The sequence below is a fragment of the Lithobates pipiens genome, unplaced genomic scaffold, assembly GCF_037356315.1.
Source record: "Lithobates pipiens isolate NorthernLeopardFrog02 unplaced genomic scaffold, aLitPip1_a1.2 Scaffold_44, whole genome shotgun sequence".
NCBI lineage: Eukaryota > Metazoa > Chordata > Amphibia > Anura > Ranidae > Lithobates > Lithobates pipiens.
In genome coordinates, this window is record NW_027507870.1 from 5,286,638 (window position 1) to 5,309,927 (window position 23,290).

Genomic DNA, 23,290 nt, shown 5'->3' on the forward strand with positions numbered 1-23,290 from the left:
CTCCTGACATCACTTCCCTTGGCACAGGAAGGGAGATCACCTCTCCCCCTCTATCTAGGCAATCATATGGGATACGTGACCGATCCCAGATGATTGCGTGGCCAGTCAAGGCATGCGGAGCGGCTCGCACATTCGTGCTGGCCTGGGTGCCCGGCGGTGAAGCCACCGCCGGGCGCCCACAGTTAACATGCCGGCGCCGCTGAATGGAGGGGGATATGAGTGGGGCTTCGATCACCTGCATCGTTGAACCATGGGACAGGTAAGTGTCCAATTATTAAAAGTCAGCAGCTGCAGTATTTGTAACTGCTGACTTTTATTTGTTTTTTTTTTTTTTGTTTTTTATAATGGGAACTCTTTAAGGGCTGGCTCAGCCACCATGCCAGGCCCTCTGCCTGGGGATTGGGTAAGATTTATTAAGCATGCAGATCAACCCTCCTGGCCTCCACCCTCCAGCTTCTAGACTTTTTTCCAAACTTCCAGAACCAAGGGGAGGAACCTAAGACATGCCTGTATCAGTCATCCAGCCTGACCTGCAGTAAACCCATGACCCATTTAAGACTCACAAGGTAACTATCAGCCAAAACATAAATTTGCATACACTCACACTAGTACAACACTAAAGGGTGCTACAATAATATAACCTATTACTCTGAGGATACGGCTGAGGATGGTGTGAGAAAAGAATCAGTCTACATATCTACAGCTACAGATCTAAAAATCAAAAGAGCAGAATACAACCATGGCTTAAATTGTATTTTATTCACAATTCAGAATAATTTCACAGTGACCAAAACATTCGCTCTGCATTTCTCATATCAGTGCGGTCACACAGCATCTCTCTCGCAGATCAGTGCGGTCACACAACAGTTGGTAGATTAGTGCGGTCACCTAGCAGTTATCAGATCAGTGCGGTCACACAACAGTTGGTAGATTAGAGTGGTCACCTAGCAGTTATCAGATCGCTGCGGTCACACAACAGTTGGTAGATTAGAGTGGTCACCTAGCAGTTATCAGATCAGTGCGGTCACACAACAGTTGGTAGATTAGAGTGGTCACCTAGCAGTTATCAGATCGCTGCGGTCACACAACAGTTGGTAGATTAGAGTGGTCACCTAGCAGTTATCAGATCGCTGCGGTCACACAACAGTTGGTAGATTAGAGTGGTCACCTAGCAGTTATCAGATCGCTGCGGTCACACAACAGTTGGTAGATTAGAGTGGTCACCTAGCAGTTATCAGATCAGTGCGGTCACGCAGAGTCTTTTTCGCAGATATAGTGTAGTTCGGTATTACATTTCTCAGGCGCCAGACGAGATCCCAGCTTGACACAGTTTCCAGCACTTTCAATGACAGTTCTAGATAAGGAGATAAAGTTGATTGTTGATGATCAGTATGGAAGAAAAGGACAAGGAGAAAGAGGTTAGCACGGAGAAAAATACTGCATGTATAGGGGCTTCTACTAATGTATTTAGGGTTGGCACTTAACCGCTTCCCGACCATCTCACGCAGATATACTGCGGCAGAAGGGCGCGTACAGGCAGATTAACGTACCCGTACGTTGCCCTTTAAGAGGTGGCTTGCGGGCACGCGCGTGCCCGCCAGTAGCTCCGTGAGCGGGATCGTGGGTCCTGCGGACTCAATAAAAACAACACGGAGTGCTGGCACTTAAGACCCTAAAATGTCTAATTGGTTGATCAGTCTAGTATTATAAATTCATTCAGAGTAATAAAAGTACTTAGACAGCGTGGTAGATCCAGATGGAGTCACTTGCTGGCTGCAACAAATGGGGGACCAATGGAGGATCTGCAATATCACTGAGCGGCAGCTCTTCTCAGAGTGAAGTCAGCTCATAAATAGAAGAAAAAAAAAAACATGTAGAGGAGCGCCAGTTTCAGTAAAATGCATTTATTTATTTAAAACAAGTAAATGTCTCACTTACATAAGAGACAAATGCTGTGCGAGTATACAGTCCGCTATTCCATCGGCAGGCGGTGTCTGTGAGTAGGAGGATTGACAATATCACCCGCAGATTTTTCTATTTCTTTTATTTTCTATTTTTGTATTTATTTTTATTTTTATTTTATTTTTATTTCTATCTTTATTTTTATTTCTATTTTTATTTTCATTATCAAGTTCACTTATCTTTATTTTTATTATTTATTATTTACATTTATTTTCATTTTTATTTATATTATCATATACCTTTAATTTTTTTATCCTTCATTACTATTATTATTATTTTCACTTTACTATTTATTATTTATTATCTATTATTCATTTTTCATTATTATAAATTTCACCTTTTTATAAACTTCCTTTATATATTAACACATTTGTTTTGCCATTAATAGAGATGTTATTTCCTCTGATGAATGCTTATTAATGTATATTAATGGGTTAAATCTACTGTCCGCCCATTCCTCTATTTAAATGCCGCGCACCGTTGTTCCTTGTACACCCACACTTGATAAAGGAGCATGCGCATGTCCGTTCTGGACTTGGCGCATGCTCAGAAACGCGTCGTGCCCTCTGGTGTTTTCCTCTGAAGTCACACGCCGCTGCGCTGTTGCACGCTGTCCTGACTGGCCGGTGTCCTATCATATAAGGTCCTCCATCCGATAGTGTCCGCTGCGTACTGCGCATGCGCAGTACACAGCAACACAGATTCCGAAAATTGCCGAGGATGAACGGCGCCTGCGCCGTGAGTCCAAGTTCTATCCCCACCATCCAAGTGGACATAGAGTAGGAATAAAAAAGAGACAAGCGCAGCGAGGCCTAGCCCGAAGCGTGGCGAGCAAAGCTCGCCCGCGAGGGGCCCTCTAATATTCACAACCCTATGTCCGCTTGGATGGTGGGGCTACCACCTCCACTCATGGCGCAGGCGCCGTTCAGCTTCGGAGATTTTCCGAAGCTTCGTCTGCTCCGTACTGCGCATGCGCAGTCTGGCCCGGACACTATATGATGGCCGGACACTATATGGCAGAACACCGGCTTGTGTCCCTGTGGATTACAGGGCACAGCTGATCTCCTTCCCGGCTATCTCCGGGTGATATTATCAATCCTCCTACTCACAGACACCGCCTGCTGATGGAATATCGGACTGTATACTCGCACAGCATTTGTCTTATATGTAAGTGAGACATTTACTTGTTTTAAATAAATAAATGCGTTTTACTGAACTGGCGCTCCTCTACATGTTTTTCCGCGAACTCGATGTCCGCGGGGATACCCGCGATCATCTCACAGTGAGGAAGAACGGGGAGATGCCCATGTAAACAAGCATCTCCCCGTTCTGCCTAACGACACACTCACTGATCACAGCTCCCTGTAATCGGGAGCGCTGATCAGTGATGTGTCACACTCAGCCCCCCCCCCACTGTTAGAATCACTCCCCAGGACACACTTAACCCCTACAGTGCCACCTAGCGGTTAACCCCCTTCACTGCCAATCACATTTGTACAGTAATCAGTGCAATTTTTTAGCATTGGCCGCTGTATTAACGCCAATGGTCCCAAAAATGTGTCAAAATTGTCCGATGTGTCCGCCATAATGTCGCAGTCAGGATAAAAATCGCTGATCGCTGCCATTTCTAGTAAAAAATAAAAAAATTATTATTAAAAATGCCATAAAACGATCCCCTTTTTTGTAGACACTATAACTTTCGCGCAAACCAATCAATAAATGCTTATTGTGATTTTTTCTTTTACTAAAAATATGTAAAAGAATACGTATCGGCCTAAACTGAGGGAAAAAAAATGTTTTTTTTATATATATTTTTGGGGGATATTTATTAGAGCAAAAAGTAAAAAATAATGCGTTTTTTTCAAAATTGTCGCTCTATTTTTGTTTATAGAGCAAAAAAATAAAAACCGCAGAAGGGGATCAAATACCACCAAAAATAAAGCTCTATTTGTGGGGAAAAAAGGACGTCAATTTTGTTAGGGAGCCACGTCGCACGACCGCGCAATTGTCAGTTAAAGCGACGGAGTGCCTAATCGCAAAAAAGCGCTCTGGTCTTTGGCCGGCCAAATGGTCCCGGGCTTAAATGGTTGAACAGGTTGTCATATTTCAATGGCTGGTGATGAGATACCATAGAGGGCACTGCAGAGATATGACATGCCCAGTCCCACAATGGGTGAATGGGGTCACCGGATTGTGACAGTTGGGTTAATAGTGCCCGTAACAGCCCAGATGAGAGCGAGAGATAACTGCCTTAGGAGAGCTGTCATAAGAGAACTGCAATTGGAGAACTACCACAAGCGAGATGCTACAAGAAAGATGACATTAAGGGGAGGCCATGAAAGAACTGCGAAAGGAAAACGGCCATTAAGAGTATTTCCAAAAAGGATCATCATTGGAGATCAAAGGAGATGATAGGAGCAGCCATAAGAAAGTTGTGAAAGGAGGAGTGTCATATGTGAACTGCCAAAGGAAAGCTGCCATACGAGAGGTTCCAAGAAGAGCCATCATAGAAGATCTTCTATGGAGACACGGCCATAACAAAAATGCCATAGGTGAGCTTCTGTAGGAGAGTCACCATAGGAGAGCTTCCATTGGAGTGTAGCCATAAGACAGTTGCCCGAAGGATGGACACCTTATGCCTCGTGCACACGACCGGACTTTTTGACAGCAAAGGTTAGACGGAACAAATCCGTCTGACAATTCGATCGTGTGTGTGTGTGGGCTCCATCGGACCTTTGCTGTCCAAAAATCAGACGGACCTAGAAATAGAACATGTTTTAAATTTTCCCGCCGGAACTCCGCTGGACCCAGTTTCTATCGGGAAACCTGTCCGTCCGTATGCTGGTCCGACGGACCAAATACGACGCCCGGGCAGCTACAGCACCTGCTCGCAAGATCGTGCTGGTTTTCGGCTGCAGGGTACTGTATATCTCGCGCTGGCTGCAATAGGAAAAACACATTGTCCTATCGCAGCGAGCTCGAGAGAGAGGCCCTTTGGTCTGGTATGGATTTAAAGGGCTACCCCTACGCCGGAAAAACACCATGGGGGTCCCCCCAAAGTCCATACTAGACCCTTATCCGAGCACGCAGCCTTGCCGGTCAGGAAAGGGGGTGGGGACAAGCGAGATCCCCCCCTGAACCTTACTAGGCAGCATGCCATCAACATGGGGGGGTGGGTGCTTTGGGGAAGGGGGTCGCCCAGCGCCCCCCCCACCCCAAAGCACCTTGTTCCCATGTTGATGAGGACAAGGGCCTCTTCCCGACAACCCTGGCTGTTGGCTGTTGGGGTCTGCTGGCAGGAGGCTCCCGTATTCCAATAAGCCCCCCTCCCACCGGCCCCCAACAACCAACGGCCAGGGTTGTCGGGAAGAGGCCCTTGTCCTCATCAACATGAGGACAAGGTGCTTTGAGGTGGGGGAGCCACAGGGTGCCCCACTTCCCCAAAGCACCCACCCCCCCCCATGTTGAGGGCATAAGGCTTGGTACGGTTCAGGGGGGAGGCACTCGCTCATCCCCACCCCCTTTCCTGACCGGCCAGGCTGCGTGCTCAGATAAGGGTCTGGAATGGACCCCCATGCCGTTTTTTCAGCCTGGCGAGATTGACTTCCTTTTCTAGTCCCGTTGTACCTGGAGTCAGGTTCAAAATGAATAGACTTTAGCCCATGTGTGGGCAAGTTCGTTCATTGGGAAGTCTGTCGGAACTCCACGGAAAGTCCGTTGGGAAGTCCGTCAGACCTAGTCTGCCAGAAAGTCCATTCGTGTGTGCGCAAGTTTGCTCATTTGGAAAGTCCGTCGGAAATCCGCCGAAGGTCCTTTGGGAAAACCGTCGGACCTAGTCTGCTGGAAAGTCCGGTCGTGTGTATGTGGCATTAGGTGAGGTACCATCAAAGATCATCCATAGGAGAAATGCTTCAAACGTGATGTCATATGAGATCTTTTATAGGTGATTTACCATACGGAGCTGACAGGGAGATCTGTAATAAGAAAGCTGCCACGGGAAAGGCGCCACCATGAGAGATCCACCATAGGAGGTCTGTCATGCCCACAGGCTGCTAACCAGTAATGACACCACTGTGTACTTAACTAATTGAATTCTCATTGGCTGTCAAGGTTTTGTAAACATCAATAAACTGTTATTTTATCTAATCAGAGGAGTCCAAATCTTTGTGGAGGAAGATGAAGGAGGAGAAAGTATGACATTATACAGAGATACTTCTACTGAAGAGTTGTGTGTCTACAAGAAAAAAGTCTTACTTCATGGCACCATCAGTCCATGTGCTTGACCATAATCCCCGATAGATGTCATCTTTGGTTAATCCAACCCAGAATTCCTTTCCCGTGATGGCCACCAGTCTCTAGATAGCACAATACACAACAGATTATTCACTGCATCCCCGTGATCTTGTACTAGCCCCAGACAACAATATTCTACCTGGAGATATACAGTAATTCATAGAAGACCCCCCGGGGGGTTACTATTGTCCCGCAATTCCCAACTATACATCATCATATGTTTCTACACAATTGGGGGATTTGACTTCACGATTCTTCTTCCTTACAAACCAATTTCTCTGTTAGCTGGGGGCCCCTCCACAGAATGGGCTGAGCAACTCTAATCTAAATAGGAAAGCTATTCCAGTAAAGCAACCCAAAATATGGACCGCCCACCCCACACCCCACCGGAAGACCCCAAAACTGACCCATATGGTCTCCTCCTTCACACTGGCCAGGCTGGAGTCACTCTCTCCACAATCGTCATCACTACGTGAAAAGGACTTCTTGAACTCGGAGAAGAAATAACATTTATTATTGATGGTGATCCAATAACGGGGACATTCAGGAGACCGTCCTGTAATATGTAATAATAGAGACAGTCAGTAATGATGAAGAGACAGCCGGACACAGGAGAGACTGTCCTGTAATATGGAATAATAGAGACAGTCAGTAATGATGAAGAGACAGCCGGACACAGGAGAGACTGTCCTGTAATATGGAATAATAGAGACAGTCAGTAATGATGAAGAGACAGCCGGACACAGGAGAGACCATCCTGTAATATGGAATAATAGAGACAGTCAGTAATGATGGAGAGACAGCCAGACACAGGAGAGACCGTCCTGTAATATGGAATAATAGTGACAGTAAGTAATGATAGAGAGACAGCCGGACACAGGAGAGACCATCCTGTAATATGGAATAATAGAGACAGTCAGTAATGATGAAGAGACAGCCGGACACAGGAGAGACTGTCCTGTAATATGGAATAATAGAGACAGTCAGTAATGATGAAGAGACAGCCGGACACAGGAGGGACCATCCTGTAATATGGAATAATAGAGACAGTCAGTAATGATGGAGAGACAGCCAGACACAGGAGAGACCGTCCTGTAATATGGAATAATAGTGACAGTAAGTAATGATAGAGAGACAGCCGGACACAGGAGAGACCATCCTGTAATATGGAATAATAGTGACAGTAAGTAATGATGAAGAGACAGCCGGACACAGGAGAGACCGTCCTGTAATATGGAATAATAGAGACAGTCAGTAATGATGAAGAGACAGCTGGACACAGGAGAGACCGTCCTGTAATATGGAATAATAGAGACAGTCAGTAATAATGGAGAGACAGCCGGACACAGGAGAGACCGTCCTGTAATATGGAATAATAGAGACAGTCAGTAATGATAGAGAGACAGTCGGACACAGGAGAGACCGTCCTGTAATATGGAATAATAGAGACATTCATTAATGATGAAGAGACAGCCGGACACAGGAGAGACCATCCTGTAATATGGAATAATAGAGACAGTCAGTAATGATAGAGACACAGCCGGACACAGGAGAGACCGTCCTGTAATATGGAATAATAGAGACAGTCAGTAATGATGGAGAGACAGCCGGACACAGGAGAGACCGTCCTGTAATATGGAATAATAGAGACAGTCAGTAATGATGGAGAGACAGCCGGACACAGGAGAGACCGTCCTGTAATATGGAATAATAGAGACAGTCAGTAATGATGAAGAGACAGCCGGACACAGGAGAGACCGTCCTGTAATATGGAATAATAGAGACTGTCAGTAATGATGGAGAGACCAATGTATTGCTATGTCGGATCTGACACACACTTAAAGCAGAAGTTAAATTTTTGGGTGGAGCTCCGATTTAAGGACCGGGCCTATTTTTCAGACGTGGTGTTTACAAGTTAAAATAATTTTTTGGGGTTTTTTTTGCTAGAAAATTACTCTGAACCCCCAAACATTATAAGCATTTTTTTTCAGACACCCTGAAGAATAAAATGGCGGTCGTTGCAACACTTTATATCCCACCGTATTTGCGCAGCGGTCTTACAAGCGCATTTTTTGGGGGAAAAATACACTTTTTAAAATTAAAAAATAAAACAACAGTAAAGTTAGCCCAATTTTTTATTTTTATTTTGTGTAAGATGATGTTACACAAAATTGATACCCAACATGTCACGCTTCAAAATTGCGCCCGCTCGCTGAATGACGACAAACTTTTACCCTTAAAAATTCTTAAAAATCTCCGTAAGCGACATTTAAAAAATTCTACAGGTTACCAGTTTTGAGTTACAGAGGAGGTCTACCGATCGCGCCGATACCTCACATGTGTGGTTTGAACACCGCTTTCATATACGTGCGTGACTTACGTATGCGTTCGCTTCTGTGCACGAGCATGGAGGGACGGGGCGCTAAAAAAAAAATCATATTTATTTTACTTTTTATTTTTTTATTTTTACACTGTTCTTTTCCCCGAAAAAAATTTTTGGGTCACTTTTTTTTTTCCTATTACAAGGAATGTAAACATTTGTAATAGAAAAAAAAAAGAATAAAAAAAAAAAGAATAAAAAAAAAAAAGAATGACAGGTCCTCTTAAATGTGAGATCAAAAAAATCTCAGATCTCACATTTACACTTAATTGCAATAAAATAAATAAATACATTTAAATCCTCTTTAAGACCAGTGGAGATGATATGGAGCCGAGCCGGGGGAGGGCCATCTTCCCCTCACTCTGCTCCATGCCTCAGAGGGGAGAGGACCCGATTGGCTCCCGCCGCTTACTGGCTTGCCCTCTCCCTCCCCCCGATAAAAGGGATCTAAAAATAATAAATAGTAAACAAATCTCTGCAGCGAATCCGCAGTGGAGACCATTTTTATCAGAAAGAGGACCGTCCGACCATTGAAGAGAATACTGGGGTTATGGCAACTATCTTCTACCAAAAGGAGGGAGCGGCGCCAAACGACTGAGCAGCAAAAGCTGCCCAAGTAGCGTTCTGTTTCCCTTTTTTCTCTACCTCTAGATAGTACAAACTCTAGATTTTAATGTATCTTTCAATATTTATAGACACCTATTTCACACTTGCTCCTGAAGAGTGGTAATCGCCACGAAACGCGTCGAGCCAATAGATGCCCCCCTCGTTTATATACTGCATTAACACCATCGACTGTCTTACATACCAATTGGATTGTACCAACCAATCAGGGTTATAGATTTTTACCATGGAGACACGCTTCAATGAATTTGGTCCTTTTTAATGTTTATACTATGAACTAATTATGTTATTTTATTATGGGATTATGAGCCAGTAGATGCCCCCTTATTATTATTATTATTATTACAATTGTATAATTACTTTGTAGCGGCCATAACCCGTTGCAGGGTGGCCTTGACTGAATGGGCTTACCGATTACCTTCTCCTGGCCTGCCCTTCCATGTCTAGGGGTTGCCAGGGTTGATACCCAACGACTTGTACACTGACACAGATGAAGTCCTTTGAAAAGGTTTTATTTTGCAGTAGAACTTTCACAAAACACAGTCTCTTAGGGAACAGAGGGCATGGGGTGAAGAACTCAGGTACCTTGAACTGCCGGTCGTCACTCGCAGCTGGGCACTTCAAGGCTGAACAGACCTCTAGCCAGAGATCATAGCAGCCAGCACGTTGACTCAAAACTTGAACAGTCAACTGAAGATGAACAGGAACCTTTTTCCAACCGTACCTGGAACGTTTCCTGCTTACTTTGAGGTACTGGAAAAGTGTGAACTCATCAATGTCCTTCCCAACTCAGTAACCAGGCACTTCTCAGGATGCCACTTCTCGGCCCTCCTCCGAAGAGTCCTCCCCCGGTCACTTCCACGAGCTGTGGTGTCCCTCCAAGCCGAGAGCACACCCGGACACCCGGACACCTTGAATCCTCCCTCAGTTACTGCGCCTCGGACCAGCCGGTTCCGAGACTCGGGAACAGACGGATCCCTACCTCAGACCAGACGGGTCTATCAGGGGCCACTGACAGGAACATGTTGCGGGATGTCGAACACCCCATGACCAGGACCCCTCACGGGGCTACCCTGGTCCTGGAACCAGAACAGACCACAGGGGTCTCACGAACAACTGCGGAACCCCGAACAAGTGACCCACACCTGCTTAAGTACCCCCCTCCCAGACTCCTCAGTGGGCCCCGGCACTCCCGCTGATTGTCTCCGAGACGACAATACCCAAACATCCAACCAGGCCTGGTTCTAGCCTGTCATGTGCACCTCACCGTTCACATGATCAATCATGGCCTGGCCAGACTGGTGTTAAGCCTTACCTACACAATTAACCCTCAGTACCGTAGGGTCCTGGGGCAAAAACTAAATTTACAATGCGTGTGACATTTGATCCCAAATGTCATCCGCTACAACTTCTTATATCAATTGGAGTTTACCAGCATATCAGGGCTACTGTTATTTATATTTATATTGGATACATGCCTTAATAAATGCCTTTGTCTTTATAATGCCTACAATATGAATTTATTATGTCACTGTACTATGCTATCTTTATTGTTACATTTCATATACAATTAAACTATTTAATGCCAATTGATGTTATGTCATGTTTTTCTGCACAGTGTCCTGAATCCTTGTCCCCCCCACACTGTCAGGAAGAAGAAATGCATGGTCACATGACAGAAGTCTTTATCCTTATAAAAAAAAGGAAAGAAAGAACATCTTTTAAACTAAGCAAAAGTAGTTATGGTGCCGGCATTGTTATAACTGTAGTAGAAAGTCTCCATAACATTGTATGCTCCCAACGGCTTTAAACGTCTGATGGTATATAATGGTGCACAGTGGGGTTTGGTGGTCACACCGGTTGTTAGTCCTGGTGCTGGTCTGCTAACGGAACCCCAGAGGACAAAATTGGCAGCAGGCCCATCTAAAACACGAATCAGATTAAAGAGCCTCTTATTCGGGGGAAAATCTAGTCTCCAAAACGGGAGGGACTGGAAGTGTGCAGAGCTGGAACCAGCTGTAAGAGTAAAAATTTCTACAGAGAGCCATGAACACCCCTTTAACAACCTCTCTTCCCCGGGTAGACTTGTAGAATTTTTAGACTTGTAGAATTTTTAGAATCTCAGTACCAATTTTATCTGTCAATCTGTTTAGTAGGTTACAATCAGCCCCACCCCTGAGGAGCAATTTACCTGAAACTCTGAGAGATATCAGCACTGACAGCAGAGTGACGCATGTCAACAGCAATGTGGCAAGCATTGCAGGAACCAGGTAACCACAGCGGGAGGCTCCATGGGTCCCGGGCTGATTTCTGGATGATGCCGGGGTCAAATGCTGAGAGATGAATGTTGTAGGAGTATTGTTGGATGGTGCTGAAGCTGCATCATCGTACACATACTGATAAATGGGTGTCGTAGGGACCACATTAAGAGGGCCGGATCCAGAGGTCACAATCCCACTGCCAGATGCTGGAAATAAACAGAGGACAAAAAGATAAAAGGGATATCAGAGAAAAATGATGAATAGCAGCACACCAAACTGTTTATTATCGTAAAATTGTTTTGCCAAGGCCAGCAGTGGAGTTAGTATGGTTCAGGGACCAAGAACTACCCTAGTCACCAGGGATGTGTAGATGTGCACATGGCATTTAGGATTGGGTAGGATGAACCAGTTGGGGTTGAGATAGCATGTTTGCATTAAAGGAAGGTGTTTTAGTTGGGTTATGACTATGGTGTGGGTGATGGGTTAAGAATACGTGAAGACTAGGTTGGATGAGAGATTTGGCTTGGTAGGGGTCTTTTAATTTACTGTGAGGTTAATTAAGGTGTTGTAGAATGAGGTGCGGGATAGATAAGGGTGATTGGGATGAGGGAGGGTGTGAGGAAGGGTAATGATAGTTGACCTTGGAGAGGGTGTTTGGGTTGATTTACGGGTTTTGAATGAGGGAAGGAGTTAAGCTGGAGAAGGGATTTGGCTTACGTGTGCACCTTCATTGGGTTATGCATAAGGAACTGTACAGCATGCCAGAAATGGGTCCAGTAGGGGAGATACTATGCATCCCCACTATTTGAGTTGCGGTCCCTTTAAGGGGGACAAAAGGAACCACCGTGGAGTACTCTGGGATTCTCTCCCATGCAATGTGAGGGGTTCAGGGGTAATCCGATAAAGAGGGAAACCTTATTTACAGTTTTCCCAGGATTGTTAAGTACTCAGAGGGATTTTGGATGGGAAATAACCTCTAACCCTGACTATGGGTACTGTGGTCTTCAAAGGGTTAATACGCCTTCAAGAGAGGGCTGAAAGGAGCAGGAAGCAGTCAGCGGGTGTCCATGAGATGTTGTATGGAACAGGGAAGAGTTGTATGAGGACTCTTGACTGTCTTGGTATGGAAGTGTGGCTGCTGAGTGCTTGCAACATTCCTGGACTCCTGAAGCAGACAGGAACATAAAAGAAAACCGGTGGTGGTACAAGATCTGTAAGCCAAAGTTTTATTTTGTGTAAGCCCTTGTACACACGATCGGAGATTCCGACGGAATGTGTCCGATCGGAGCGTTTTGTTGGATATTCCGACTGTGTGTGGTCTGCATCGGACTGTTTCTGTCAGAATATCCGTCAGACCAAATTTTCCAACTTGCCGGAAATATTTTCCGACAAAATGCTCCGATCGGACATACTCCGATCATGTGTAGAGAATTCCGATCGGACAAAGTGCTACGCATGCTCAGATCAAATTCCTACATCAAAACTATTGGCTACTAGCCTGAACATTGTCCCGTTATAACGAAATAACGTCATCACGTTCTGAACGATCGGACATTTCGACAACTTCGTCCGACCGTGTGTATGCAACAGTTTCAGACAAAATCCGTCGGACAAAATCCGACGGATTTGGTTGTCGGAATCTCCGACCGTGTGTACAAGGGCTAAGAGAAGTATGGCTGGTGTTTTTTTTTTTTTTTCAGGCTGAAATAATCAGTTTTGTTTATCTGTAGGAAAAATAAAGTGTTCCTTTTACTAAGATGGCTGACTGGTGATCCTCGGCTCCTCAAATATCACAAGGGGGGGGGGGGGGGGGGGTAATAAAAGTGTTTGCAATGAGTGAGGATCAATGGGCTGGATTGTGGTGTTTGGGTTTGGTAAGGGCACTTGGAATGGGAGAAGGTGTTTGGGTTGGGGAAAAGGTTTAGAATGAGTGAGGGGTGTTAGTTGTCTGAGACTGGCTTGGATAAGAGATTTGGTATGGGAACGGGGTTTTGACATTCATTTTTGACTGTTTGGTTATCAAGTAATGAGGGTGTTTGAGGTTCAGGATGGTGCTTGGGTAACTTATATATAAATCCACAACACAAATAAAAACATTCAGTTTATATGTTCAAAATGTAAATGTGTTTTAAATGTACTCTATAAGAGGTGATAGTTTTGAGCACACCAGTAAAGATCGATAGCATATCCAGCATGAAAAAAAAAAGGATAATAAAACCACTTCGCTCACGAACCAGGAGGAAGGAGGTGTTCTTGGAAGCTCAGTGCTGCCTATTCCTCAAAATGCTAACAACGTCCATCTTTGAACACTGAAATTGAGGCAGAAGAGGACATCACACCACAGGAGATTAGACTATCTACAGAGCTTATTATGCGTGTGCTGGATATAATCCAGCAATGACCACCACTGGAAGAATCTTATGGACAGTTGGTGATATGGATTGTGTTGATCATGGGGATGTATTCTGGCAATGATCACCAATAGAAGAGTCTTATGGACAGTTGTTAATACAGAGGGTGGTGGCCATGGTGGTGTATTCCAGCAATGACCACCAATAGAAGAGTCTTATGCACAGTTGGTGATATGGAGGGTGATGGCCATGTTGATATATTCTGGTAATGACCACCCATAGAAGTGTCTTATGGACAGTTGGTGATGCGGAGGGTGATGGTCAGGGACATGTATTCAGGCAATGACCACCAATACAACATACAAGAGTTACATAGGCAGTTGGTGATATGCAGGGAGATGGTCATGGTGATGGAGGGCTGGTTTCAGGTGCCTATCTGCATATATTTATCATGTTCTCCTTAGCACTAGGGATGAGCTTTTTGTTCGACTTGAACATCGGCTGTTCGCCCATTCATGGAAAACCGAACATTATGAGCCGTTCGTGCCAAATTTGAGCACCACATAACGGCCCATAATGCACTGTGGGAGCATTGCTGTATGATGATTGGCCTAAGCATGCACCATGACCTGAATGCTTTGGCCAATCCCAGCGCCCTCAGCTAAGAAAAGCCATAATTGGCCAAAGGCAGGGTGCCTTTGGCCAATTATGGCTCAGGGGGACTTAGTCCACGCCCCACACTATATAAGGCTGTCTGCACGTCGGCCCCGTGTAGTGTGTTGTTGGCATGGATGGAGAGAGTGTCATTTAGATTGAGCAGGCAGGCAGGTTATTCAGTTAGCTGCAGTGTATTTAATACATATATATATATATACTGTATATATATATATATATATATATATATATATATATATATATATATACACTACCGTTCAAAAGTTTGGGGTCACATTGAAATGTCCTTATTTTTGAAGGAAAAGCACTGTACTTTTCAATGAAGCTAACTTTAAACTAGTCCTAACTTTAAACAAATATACTCTATACATTGCTAATGTGGTAAATTACTATTCTAACTGCAAATGTCTAGTTTTTGGTGCAATATCCACATAGGTGTATAGAGGCCCATTTCTAGCAACTATCACTCCAGTGTTCTAATGGTACAATGTGTTTGCTCATTGGCTCAGAAGGCTAATTGATGATTAGCAAACCCTTGTGCAATCATGTTCACACATCTAAAAACAGTCTAGCTCCTTCCAGAAGCTACAAAACTGACCTTCCTGTGAGCAGATTGAGTTTCTGGAGCATCACATTTGTGGGGTCAATTAAACGCTCAAAATGGCCAGAAAAAGAGAACTTTCATCTGAAACTCGACAGTCTATTCTTGTTTTTAGAAATGAAGGCTATTCCATGCGAGAAATTGCAAAGAAATTGAAGATTTCCTACAACGGTGTGTACTACTCCCTTCAGAGGACATCACAAACAGGCTCTAACCAGAGTATAAAAAGAAGTGGGAGGCCGCGTTGCACAACTAAGCAAGAAGTTAAGCACATTAGAGTCTCTAGTTTGAGAAACAGACGCCTCACAGGTCCCCAACTGGCATCTTCATTAAATAAATGAATAAGGAAGGCTATCACTCCATTTTGCAACGCCATGCCATACCCAGTGGACAGCGCTTGATTGAAACCAATTTCATCCTACAACAGGACAATGACCCTAAACACACCTCCAAATTGTGCAAGAACTATTTACAGCAGAAGCAGGCAGCTGGTATTCTATCGGTAATGGAGTGGCCAGCACAGTCACCAGATCTGAACCCCATTGAGCTGTTGTGGGAGCAGCTTGACCGTATGGTACGCCAGAAGTGCCCATCCAACCAATCCAACTTGTGGGAGCTGCTTCTAGAAGCGTGGGGTGCAATTTCTCCAGCTTACCTCAATAAATTAACAGCTAAAATGCCAAAGGTGTGCAATGCTGTAATTGCTGCAAAAGGAGGATTCTTTGACGAAAGCAAAGTTTGATGTAAAAACAATGTTATTTCAAATACAAATCATTATTTCTAACCTTGTCAATGTCTTGACTCTATTTTCTATTCATTTCACAACGTATGGTGGTGAATAAGTGTGACTTTTCATGGAAAACACAAAATTGTTTGGGTGACCCCAAACTTTTGAACGGTAGTGTATATATATATATATATATATATATATATATATATATATATATATATATATATATATATATACTGTATCCAGTTTAGCTATACAGTACACAATATACAGTATACCCATGGTTGTTATTAAACTTCTGTTGGTGTACACACAGTACCATGCACCCATAGTGCAGTTGCTACTACTTTCCTGATGGTGTACACAATACATACAGTGTACCCATAGTTGTTGTTAAACTTCTGTTGGTGTACACAGTACCGTGCAACCCTAGTGCAGTTGCTACTACTTTTCTGGTGGTGTACACAGTACACAATACATATAGTACACCCATAGTTGTTATTACACTTCTGTTGGTGTATACATTTCCGTGCACCCATAGTGCAGTTGCTACTACTTTCCTGGTTGTGTACACAGTACACAATACAGTGTAGTGTGGTTTTGCTAAACAAAATTTACAGCATATCTGGAAGGCCACCAAGGAGAGGCAGACGCTCACAGGCCACTAAAAGAGGGCAAGCAGGCTCTGTGTACACCAACATCATATTTTAGCAGGCAAATTTCCCTACCCCAGTTGCTAAACCATCAAAAGAAATTGGGTCCCAGCCATCCACATGCTCAGCACCTGAATGCTAGCTTGGCCAACTTGGTAGCACTGCAACTGCTGCCTTTTTAGCTGGTAGACTCTGCCCCCTTTCGTGAATTTGTGGAATGTGCAGTACCTCAATGGCATGTTCCCAAATGCCATTTCTTTTCACGGAAGGCCATTCCGGCTCTCTACCAGCAGTGGTGTAACTAGAACCTTCAGGGCCCGATGCAAGAAACCATGAAGGGCCCCCCTGAACCCCAGCCAGGGCCCTTCCATCCGAGTCCGGCGGTGGAACTCCAGGGCGTGGTCACAGGTATGACCTTTGTGAGCCATGGAGTTCCACCACTGGTATCAGTAGATTTTTTAAATTATTTTTTTATTATTTTTAGGTGCCCCATTGGGGGACTGTCCCTAGGCAGGATGGGGTCCCCGTCCCCAGAAGAGATGAGGTCATTTTCTCCAGCGCAGATGAAGTTACTGCCCCCAGGTGAGAAGGGGTCCCTGTCCTCAGGGGAGGTGAGGGTCCATGTCCGCACGTGAGAAGGGGTCCCTTTCCCCAGGGGAAGATGGAGGGGGTATGTAATGGTGTGTGGGGGATGGGGTCCTCTCACTCACCATGACCAAGCTGTAGGCCGCGCACTCATCCATGTTGGCCTGGGCTTCATCCAGTGTGCTGGACAAGCGATCAGCATATCTCCCAGAAAGACCTTTCATCATCTGTGTATGACGGGGGAGGAGGGGGGCTGGCAGAAAAGCCTGCAGTGTCCTCCGGGGAGCTCTCATAGGACTGCACTGCATCTGTGTGCTTAAAGTTTGTTTACCCGGGAGAAGTATGCAGTGCAGTGTGGGCCGGACTCAGGGGGGGCGGGACTCTGGCTGGGGAGAACAGACATCGGACTGAGCGGCAATGCATGGAGCAGGAGAGGGGTACTCTGAGGAGCCGGCCGAGGACACAGGTCATGCGAGGAATGCACAACTAAAGAGCAGCCAGTGCGATAGTCGAGCATGGAGCTCTGCTAGTCACCCTCCACCTCCAGCCACCCGTGTTCATGGTGCACTGGTACCCCTAGCTGCCTATGCTGCTGCCAGCCATATGTAGAGGGGGCTGCATGGGCCCCCTGCATCACAGGGCCCAGTTGCGGTCGCTACTGCTGCACCCCCTATAGTTTCTCCCCTGTCTACCAGCATGTGGAAGGCAATGTCTTGGCCTCGTTGGACAGGGCAGTCAGCAGTAAGGTGCATATTACTGCTGACTCATGGTCCAGCAGGCATGGACAGGGACATTACCTTTCTTTCACGGCGCACTGGGTAACTCTGCTGGCAGCTGGGAAGGATGCAGGACAGGGTTCAGTATTGTTGGAGCTTGTTCTGCCACCACGCCTCCAAAATGCTAGTGGTGATTCTACCACAGGTCTCTCCTCCACCCCCTCCTCTTCTTCCTCTATGGCCTCTTCCTCTGCAGATTTCTCCTCTGAACCAGCCGTGTTCTGTAGGCGTTCTAGGGGCTACGCAAGCACTCAGGTAAAAAAATGACACGCGGTGCTTGAGTTGGTCTGTTTGGGGGACAGGAGCCACACTGGGGAAGAGATTCTGTCAGCTCTGCAGGGGCAAGCTCAGAGGTGGTTGACGCCACGCCAGCTTCAGCCAGGAATGGTTGTATGCGACAATGGCAGCAACCTCGTCTCTGCCCTCCGACAGGGACACTTCACCCATGTTCCCTGTTTGGTTCACGTCCTGAATTTGGTAGTGCAGCGGTTCTTGAGCAGGTACCCGGGCTTACAGGATCTCCTGAGGCAGGCCAAGAAAGTCTGTGGTTATTTCCGTCATATAATGCCAGTGCTCGGCTTGCTGACATTCAAAGAGAATGCAACCAGCCCAAGAACCGCCTCTTTTGTGACATGCCCACCAGGTGTAACTTAACATTGCCAATGCTGCAGTAGCTGCACACGCAGCAGAGGGCCATCAATGAGTACCTGTGTGAGTATGGCACCAGGACACGGTCAGGGGAGCTTGGATTTTTTTGCCACGCCAGTGGCTGCTGATCAAGGATGCATGCGCTGTCCTGTCACCATTTGAGGAGGCCACAAAGATGGTGAGCAGTGACAGTGCATGTATCAGTGATACTGCCCCTCTTCTCTTCCTGTTGGAGCACACGCTTCATGGAATAATGGATAGGGCACTTGAGGCAGAACTGCGGGAGGAAGAGGAGGACTTCCTTACCTCTCAAGGCCCCCTTTATCCAGATACTAGTATTCCTGCAGGCCCGTCGATCACACAGAAAGAAAAAGAGGAGGAGAAGGAGGAGGATTGTGTCAGCATGGAGGTGGAGGATAACACTCAGCATCAGCAGCAGTCTTCAAGGGATCGTTTTCAGTCCCCAGAAACCCATGGAGTTGTACGTGGCTGGGAGGAGGTGGTTGAGGATCATGTGATCCTTAGTGACCCAGAGGACTCAGAATCTAATGCCTCTGCAAACTTATGCTGCATGGCCTCCCTGATCCTGTAAAGCCTGTGAAAGGACCCTAGTATTTGTGGTATCAAGGAGAGGGATCATTACTGGCTGGCAACCCTTCTTGATCCACGTTACAAGGGTAAGGTTGCAGAACTTATCCAGCCTTCGCAGAGGGAGCAGAGAATGAAATATCTATGAGAGGCCTTGCAGAAAGGTTTGTGCAATGCGTTTCCAGAGCCTGGGAGGTTACAATTCCTTGGTGCTGGACAACGTGTTGCTGAGGCTTCGTTCAGTCACAGAAAGAACGGTGGAGAAGGTGGCCGGCTGACCGATGCCTTAAGACAATTTTTCAGTCCTCAGTGCCCAGGTCTGATTGGTTCCAGCAATCATTGTCAGCGTCAGAATTACATGGTGCAGGAATATCTAGGGGCAAGATCAGACTTGGAGACCTTTCCACCAGAACATCCACTGGGTTACTGGGTCTTGAGGATGGATCACTGGCCAGAGTTTGCTCAATATGCAGTTGAGCTACTGGCCTGTCCTGCATCCAGTGTTCTTTCTGAATGCACATTCAGTGATTGGCTCACATTCATAAAGATGAATCAGTCTTGGATCACCAGCTACAAAGCACCCGATGCTGATGTAACCAATTGATTTTTCTATGGATGTGGGGTCCCTTGAAGACTGCATATGCTGAGTGACTATCCTATTCCTCCTCAATCTTCATGATGATAGATTCTAGGAATATTTTTGGTTCAGGGGACCACCACCACTGCCTAAGGCCCAATTTTTCTGCCCCTGTTCAACAGGGGCGTGCAATTACAATTTTTGATCAAATATTTAACAGCAGAGCCCGTTCCTGCGCCCACCAAGAGTAACTGTGAGAGGCTGCAGTGTTGTGGCATCACCACCACCGCTTAAGGCCCAATTTTTCTGCCCCTGTTTAACAGGGGCATGTAATTACAATTTTTGATCTAATATTTCACAGCAGAGCCCATTCCTGCACCCACCAAGAGTAACTGTGAGGGCTTACAGTGTTCTGGTATCACCAACACTTAAGGTCCAATTTTCCGCAGAGTGTATAGGGCAGGACTTATAGTATATACAGGCGGTCCCCTACTTTCAAACATCCGACTTACAAACAACTCCTATTTACAAATGGAGGGAGACAACAGGAAGTGAGAGAAAATCTACCCCTAGGAAGGGAAATTCTCTCCTGTTATGCCTTGTACACATGGTCGGAAATTCCGATGGAAAAAGTCTGATTGGATTATGTTGTCGAAAAATCTGATCGTGTGTGGGCTCTATCAGACTTTTTCTGTCGGATTTTCCGATGCACAAAGTTTGAGAGCAGGATCTAAAATTTTCCAACAACAAAATCCGATTGCATACATTACCGATCGTGTGTAGACAATTCAGACGGACAAAGTGCCACGCATGCTCAGAATAAACTAAGAGGCGAAAGCTATTGGCTACTGGCCCGTTTACAGTCCTGACGTACGTGTTTGACGTCACCTCGTTCAGAACGATTGGAAATTCCACCAACTTTGTGCGACCGTGTGTATGCAACACAAGTTTCGGCCAAAATCCGTCGGAAAAAATCCGATGGATTTTGTGGTCGGAATGACCCACCGTGTGTACAGGGCATAAGAGTTAATATGGGAAAAAGGTGTCTCCACTCACTGATGTTTATCACCAATCCTTGTTTACCTCATAACCCAAAATCTTCAAAATCCAATTGTCATTAGGACAGAAAGTGAGGTGAAATCTTCTGAATAGGGGCACAGACAGCAAAAAAAAATGTTACAGGGGTGATAACTCTTCCCTATGTTTTCCAAAAAAGCTTAAAAATAGATTTTTATGGCTGGACTTACACTTAAAAAATGTATCAGTTACAAACTACAAACAGATTCAACTTCAGAACAAACCTACAGTCCCTGTCTTGTTTTTAACCTAGGGACCACCTTTATACTGCTGTTCAGAGTATATAGGGCTTGGGGGGCCCCATGCCTTTTTTTTCTATTTAAGTGTGGGGTTCCCCTTAATATCCATACCAGACCCAAAGGGCCTGGTAATGGGGGGGGGGGGGGGGGCAACATTACATTACAGCTGCAAGCAGTTTTAAATGACTTTTTTTACCTTTAGAAATGTCACTAAGTCCTGTATTTGACTATATAAACGCAGTTTACTGTTATAAATATGTGTAAAATGCAAAACTCCGGTGGGTGTAACAACATGTCCGCTTTCCCCCTTCTTAGTGTATCCTTACTGTGGACGAGTGTGAGGTGTAGCAAGATGGCGGCGACGGAACGTCACTTCCATAGCAAACTGCGATGGGTCACCAAATATGATGTTACAGTGGCTCTTGGGTTCTCTCGCAGTATACTCGGCTCGGCTCACAGTCATGCCCAGTCCCTGTGTTATGTCCATGATAGGGCGGGGACTGGGCATGACTGTGAGTGGTGCCGAGCCAATACACTTGTCTATGTATCTTGGCGGGGCCCGCAGGGCTCCCTATTGGGCAGGGCCCAAAGGCTTGAGCGCCGGCAAGCCAAATGGTAAGTCCGGCCCTGTGGTTAGCACTCTCATCTAGTAGTAAAAAGGGTCACTAGTTCAAATCCCAACCACGACACTACCTGCCTGGAGTTTGCATGTTCTCCTTGTGCCTGCGGGGGTTTACTCTGGTTTCCTCCCACAGTCCAAAGACATCCTGGTAGGTTAATTGGCTTCTGTCCAAAATTGCCCTAGGATATGAATGTGAGTTGGGGACCTTGGATTGTGGGCTTCTTGAGGGTAGGGACCAATGTGAGTGTGTGATCTATGCATGGAGCGCTTCGTAAATTGACAGTGCTATATGGGTACCTTAAATAAATAATATATAATAGGGGAGTATCTTAATAAGACATGATGTACAGGGATAGGGACAATTGTAGACACTCACTCAGGTTGAACTGGATGGACTGGTGTCTTTATTCAACCTCACTAAAGCCCCATACACACTACCAGTTTTTCTGCTGAGTTTTTCCTTCAGATTTACCAAAACCGTATAATATGAGGTCAAACCTTAGGAGTTTCAGTTTGTATGCAATCAGGCAGGCCCTTCTACTACATGGTTTTGGTAAGTCTGAAGGAAAAACTCAGCAGAAAAACTGATAGTGTGTATGGGGCTTAACTATGTAATAATCCACTATGTAATAATTTGCACACAAAATGGACATGCAAACTGGTGATTTGAGCCTCAACTGCTTTAAAAATGTCCTCTCATTGTTCTCCTCCATCTCTCCCCAGGTTACCTGCTCTCTGAGCGCTCCTCTGTGCAGACTCGGCGTCCTCCTCCATGGTGTCTCTGCTCTCATATGATGTTCTGTGGTCTCTCCAGCTGGAGGGGAAGAGGTAATGAGACCTGAGAGGTCCTCTTTTTGGTTAGCCATGTACGGGGACAGGAAGAACAAGAGTGCGATATCTGTTAGAGACAATGGGGATCAATTACTAAAGGAAATGAAGAAGAGATGTATGTGTACTATGGTACACCCAGCACAGCAGATATATCAGTGCATGTATACTATAATAGCCCCGTGTATCCAGGTGCTTGGCTAAGAATGGGGAGTTAGAGAAACACTGGCTGCAGCTGCTCTCTGTAGCTGTTGCTCACTTGGCTGAACTGATTAACAGCTATATCAGCCAGAGGAGGGAGCTCCTGAGTAGTAAGAATTCAATAGGCTGAGTCGGGCAGCACTGCATTGTGGGAACTGCAGTCCAGAGAAGAGAGACTCTACTGCAGTCATTCTCAACTAGGGTTCCTCCAGAGGTTGCTAGGGGTTCCTTAAGCATTGGGCAATCTCTTCCTCTCAGATAAGTTCCCACTCACACCATTGATCTTTTTAGTGTAGCGGCCATAACCCGTTGCAGGGCGACCTTGACTTAATGGGCTTACCGGTTACCTTTTCTTGGCCTGCTCCTCCGCGTCTAGGGGTTCCCAGGGTTGATACCCAACGACTTGTACACTGACACAGATAAAGTCCTTTCAAAAGGTTTTATTTTGCAGTAGAACTCTCACAAAACACAGTCTCTTTAGGAACAGAGGGCATGGGGTGAAGAACTCAGGTACCTCGAACTGCAGGTTTAACAAAGTCTCTATTTCCACCCATAGAGTAGCCACTCGCAGCTGGGTACTTCAAGGCTTAACAGACCTCTAGCCAGAGGTCATGGCAGT

At 45.6% G+C, this 23,290-nt stretch overlaps 1 protein-coding gene across 1 annotated transcript; it reads right to left on the reverse strand.

The window, feature by feature from the left end:
- Positions 1-740: 740 nt before the first annotated feature.
- Positions 741-22,517, reverse strand: LOC143956858 (C-type lectin domain family 2 member L-like). Its single transcript, XM_077467025.1, has 5 exons — positions 22,371-22,517; positions 11,451-11,726; positions 6,663-6,811; positions 6,217-6,317; positions 741-1,354 (listed from the first exon to the last, which is right to left on the reverse strand). Exons 1-5 carry the CDS (start codon positions 22,414-22,416, stop codon positions 1,249-1,251), a joined length of 678 nt encoding a protein of 225 aa, XP_077323151.1. The 5' UTR covers positions 22,417-22,517; the 3' UTR covers positions 741-1,248.
- Between the last annotated feature and the right edge of the window lie 773 nt (positions 22,518-23,290).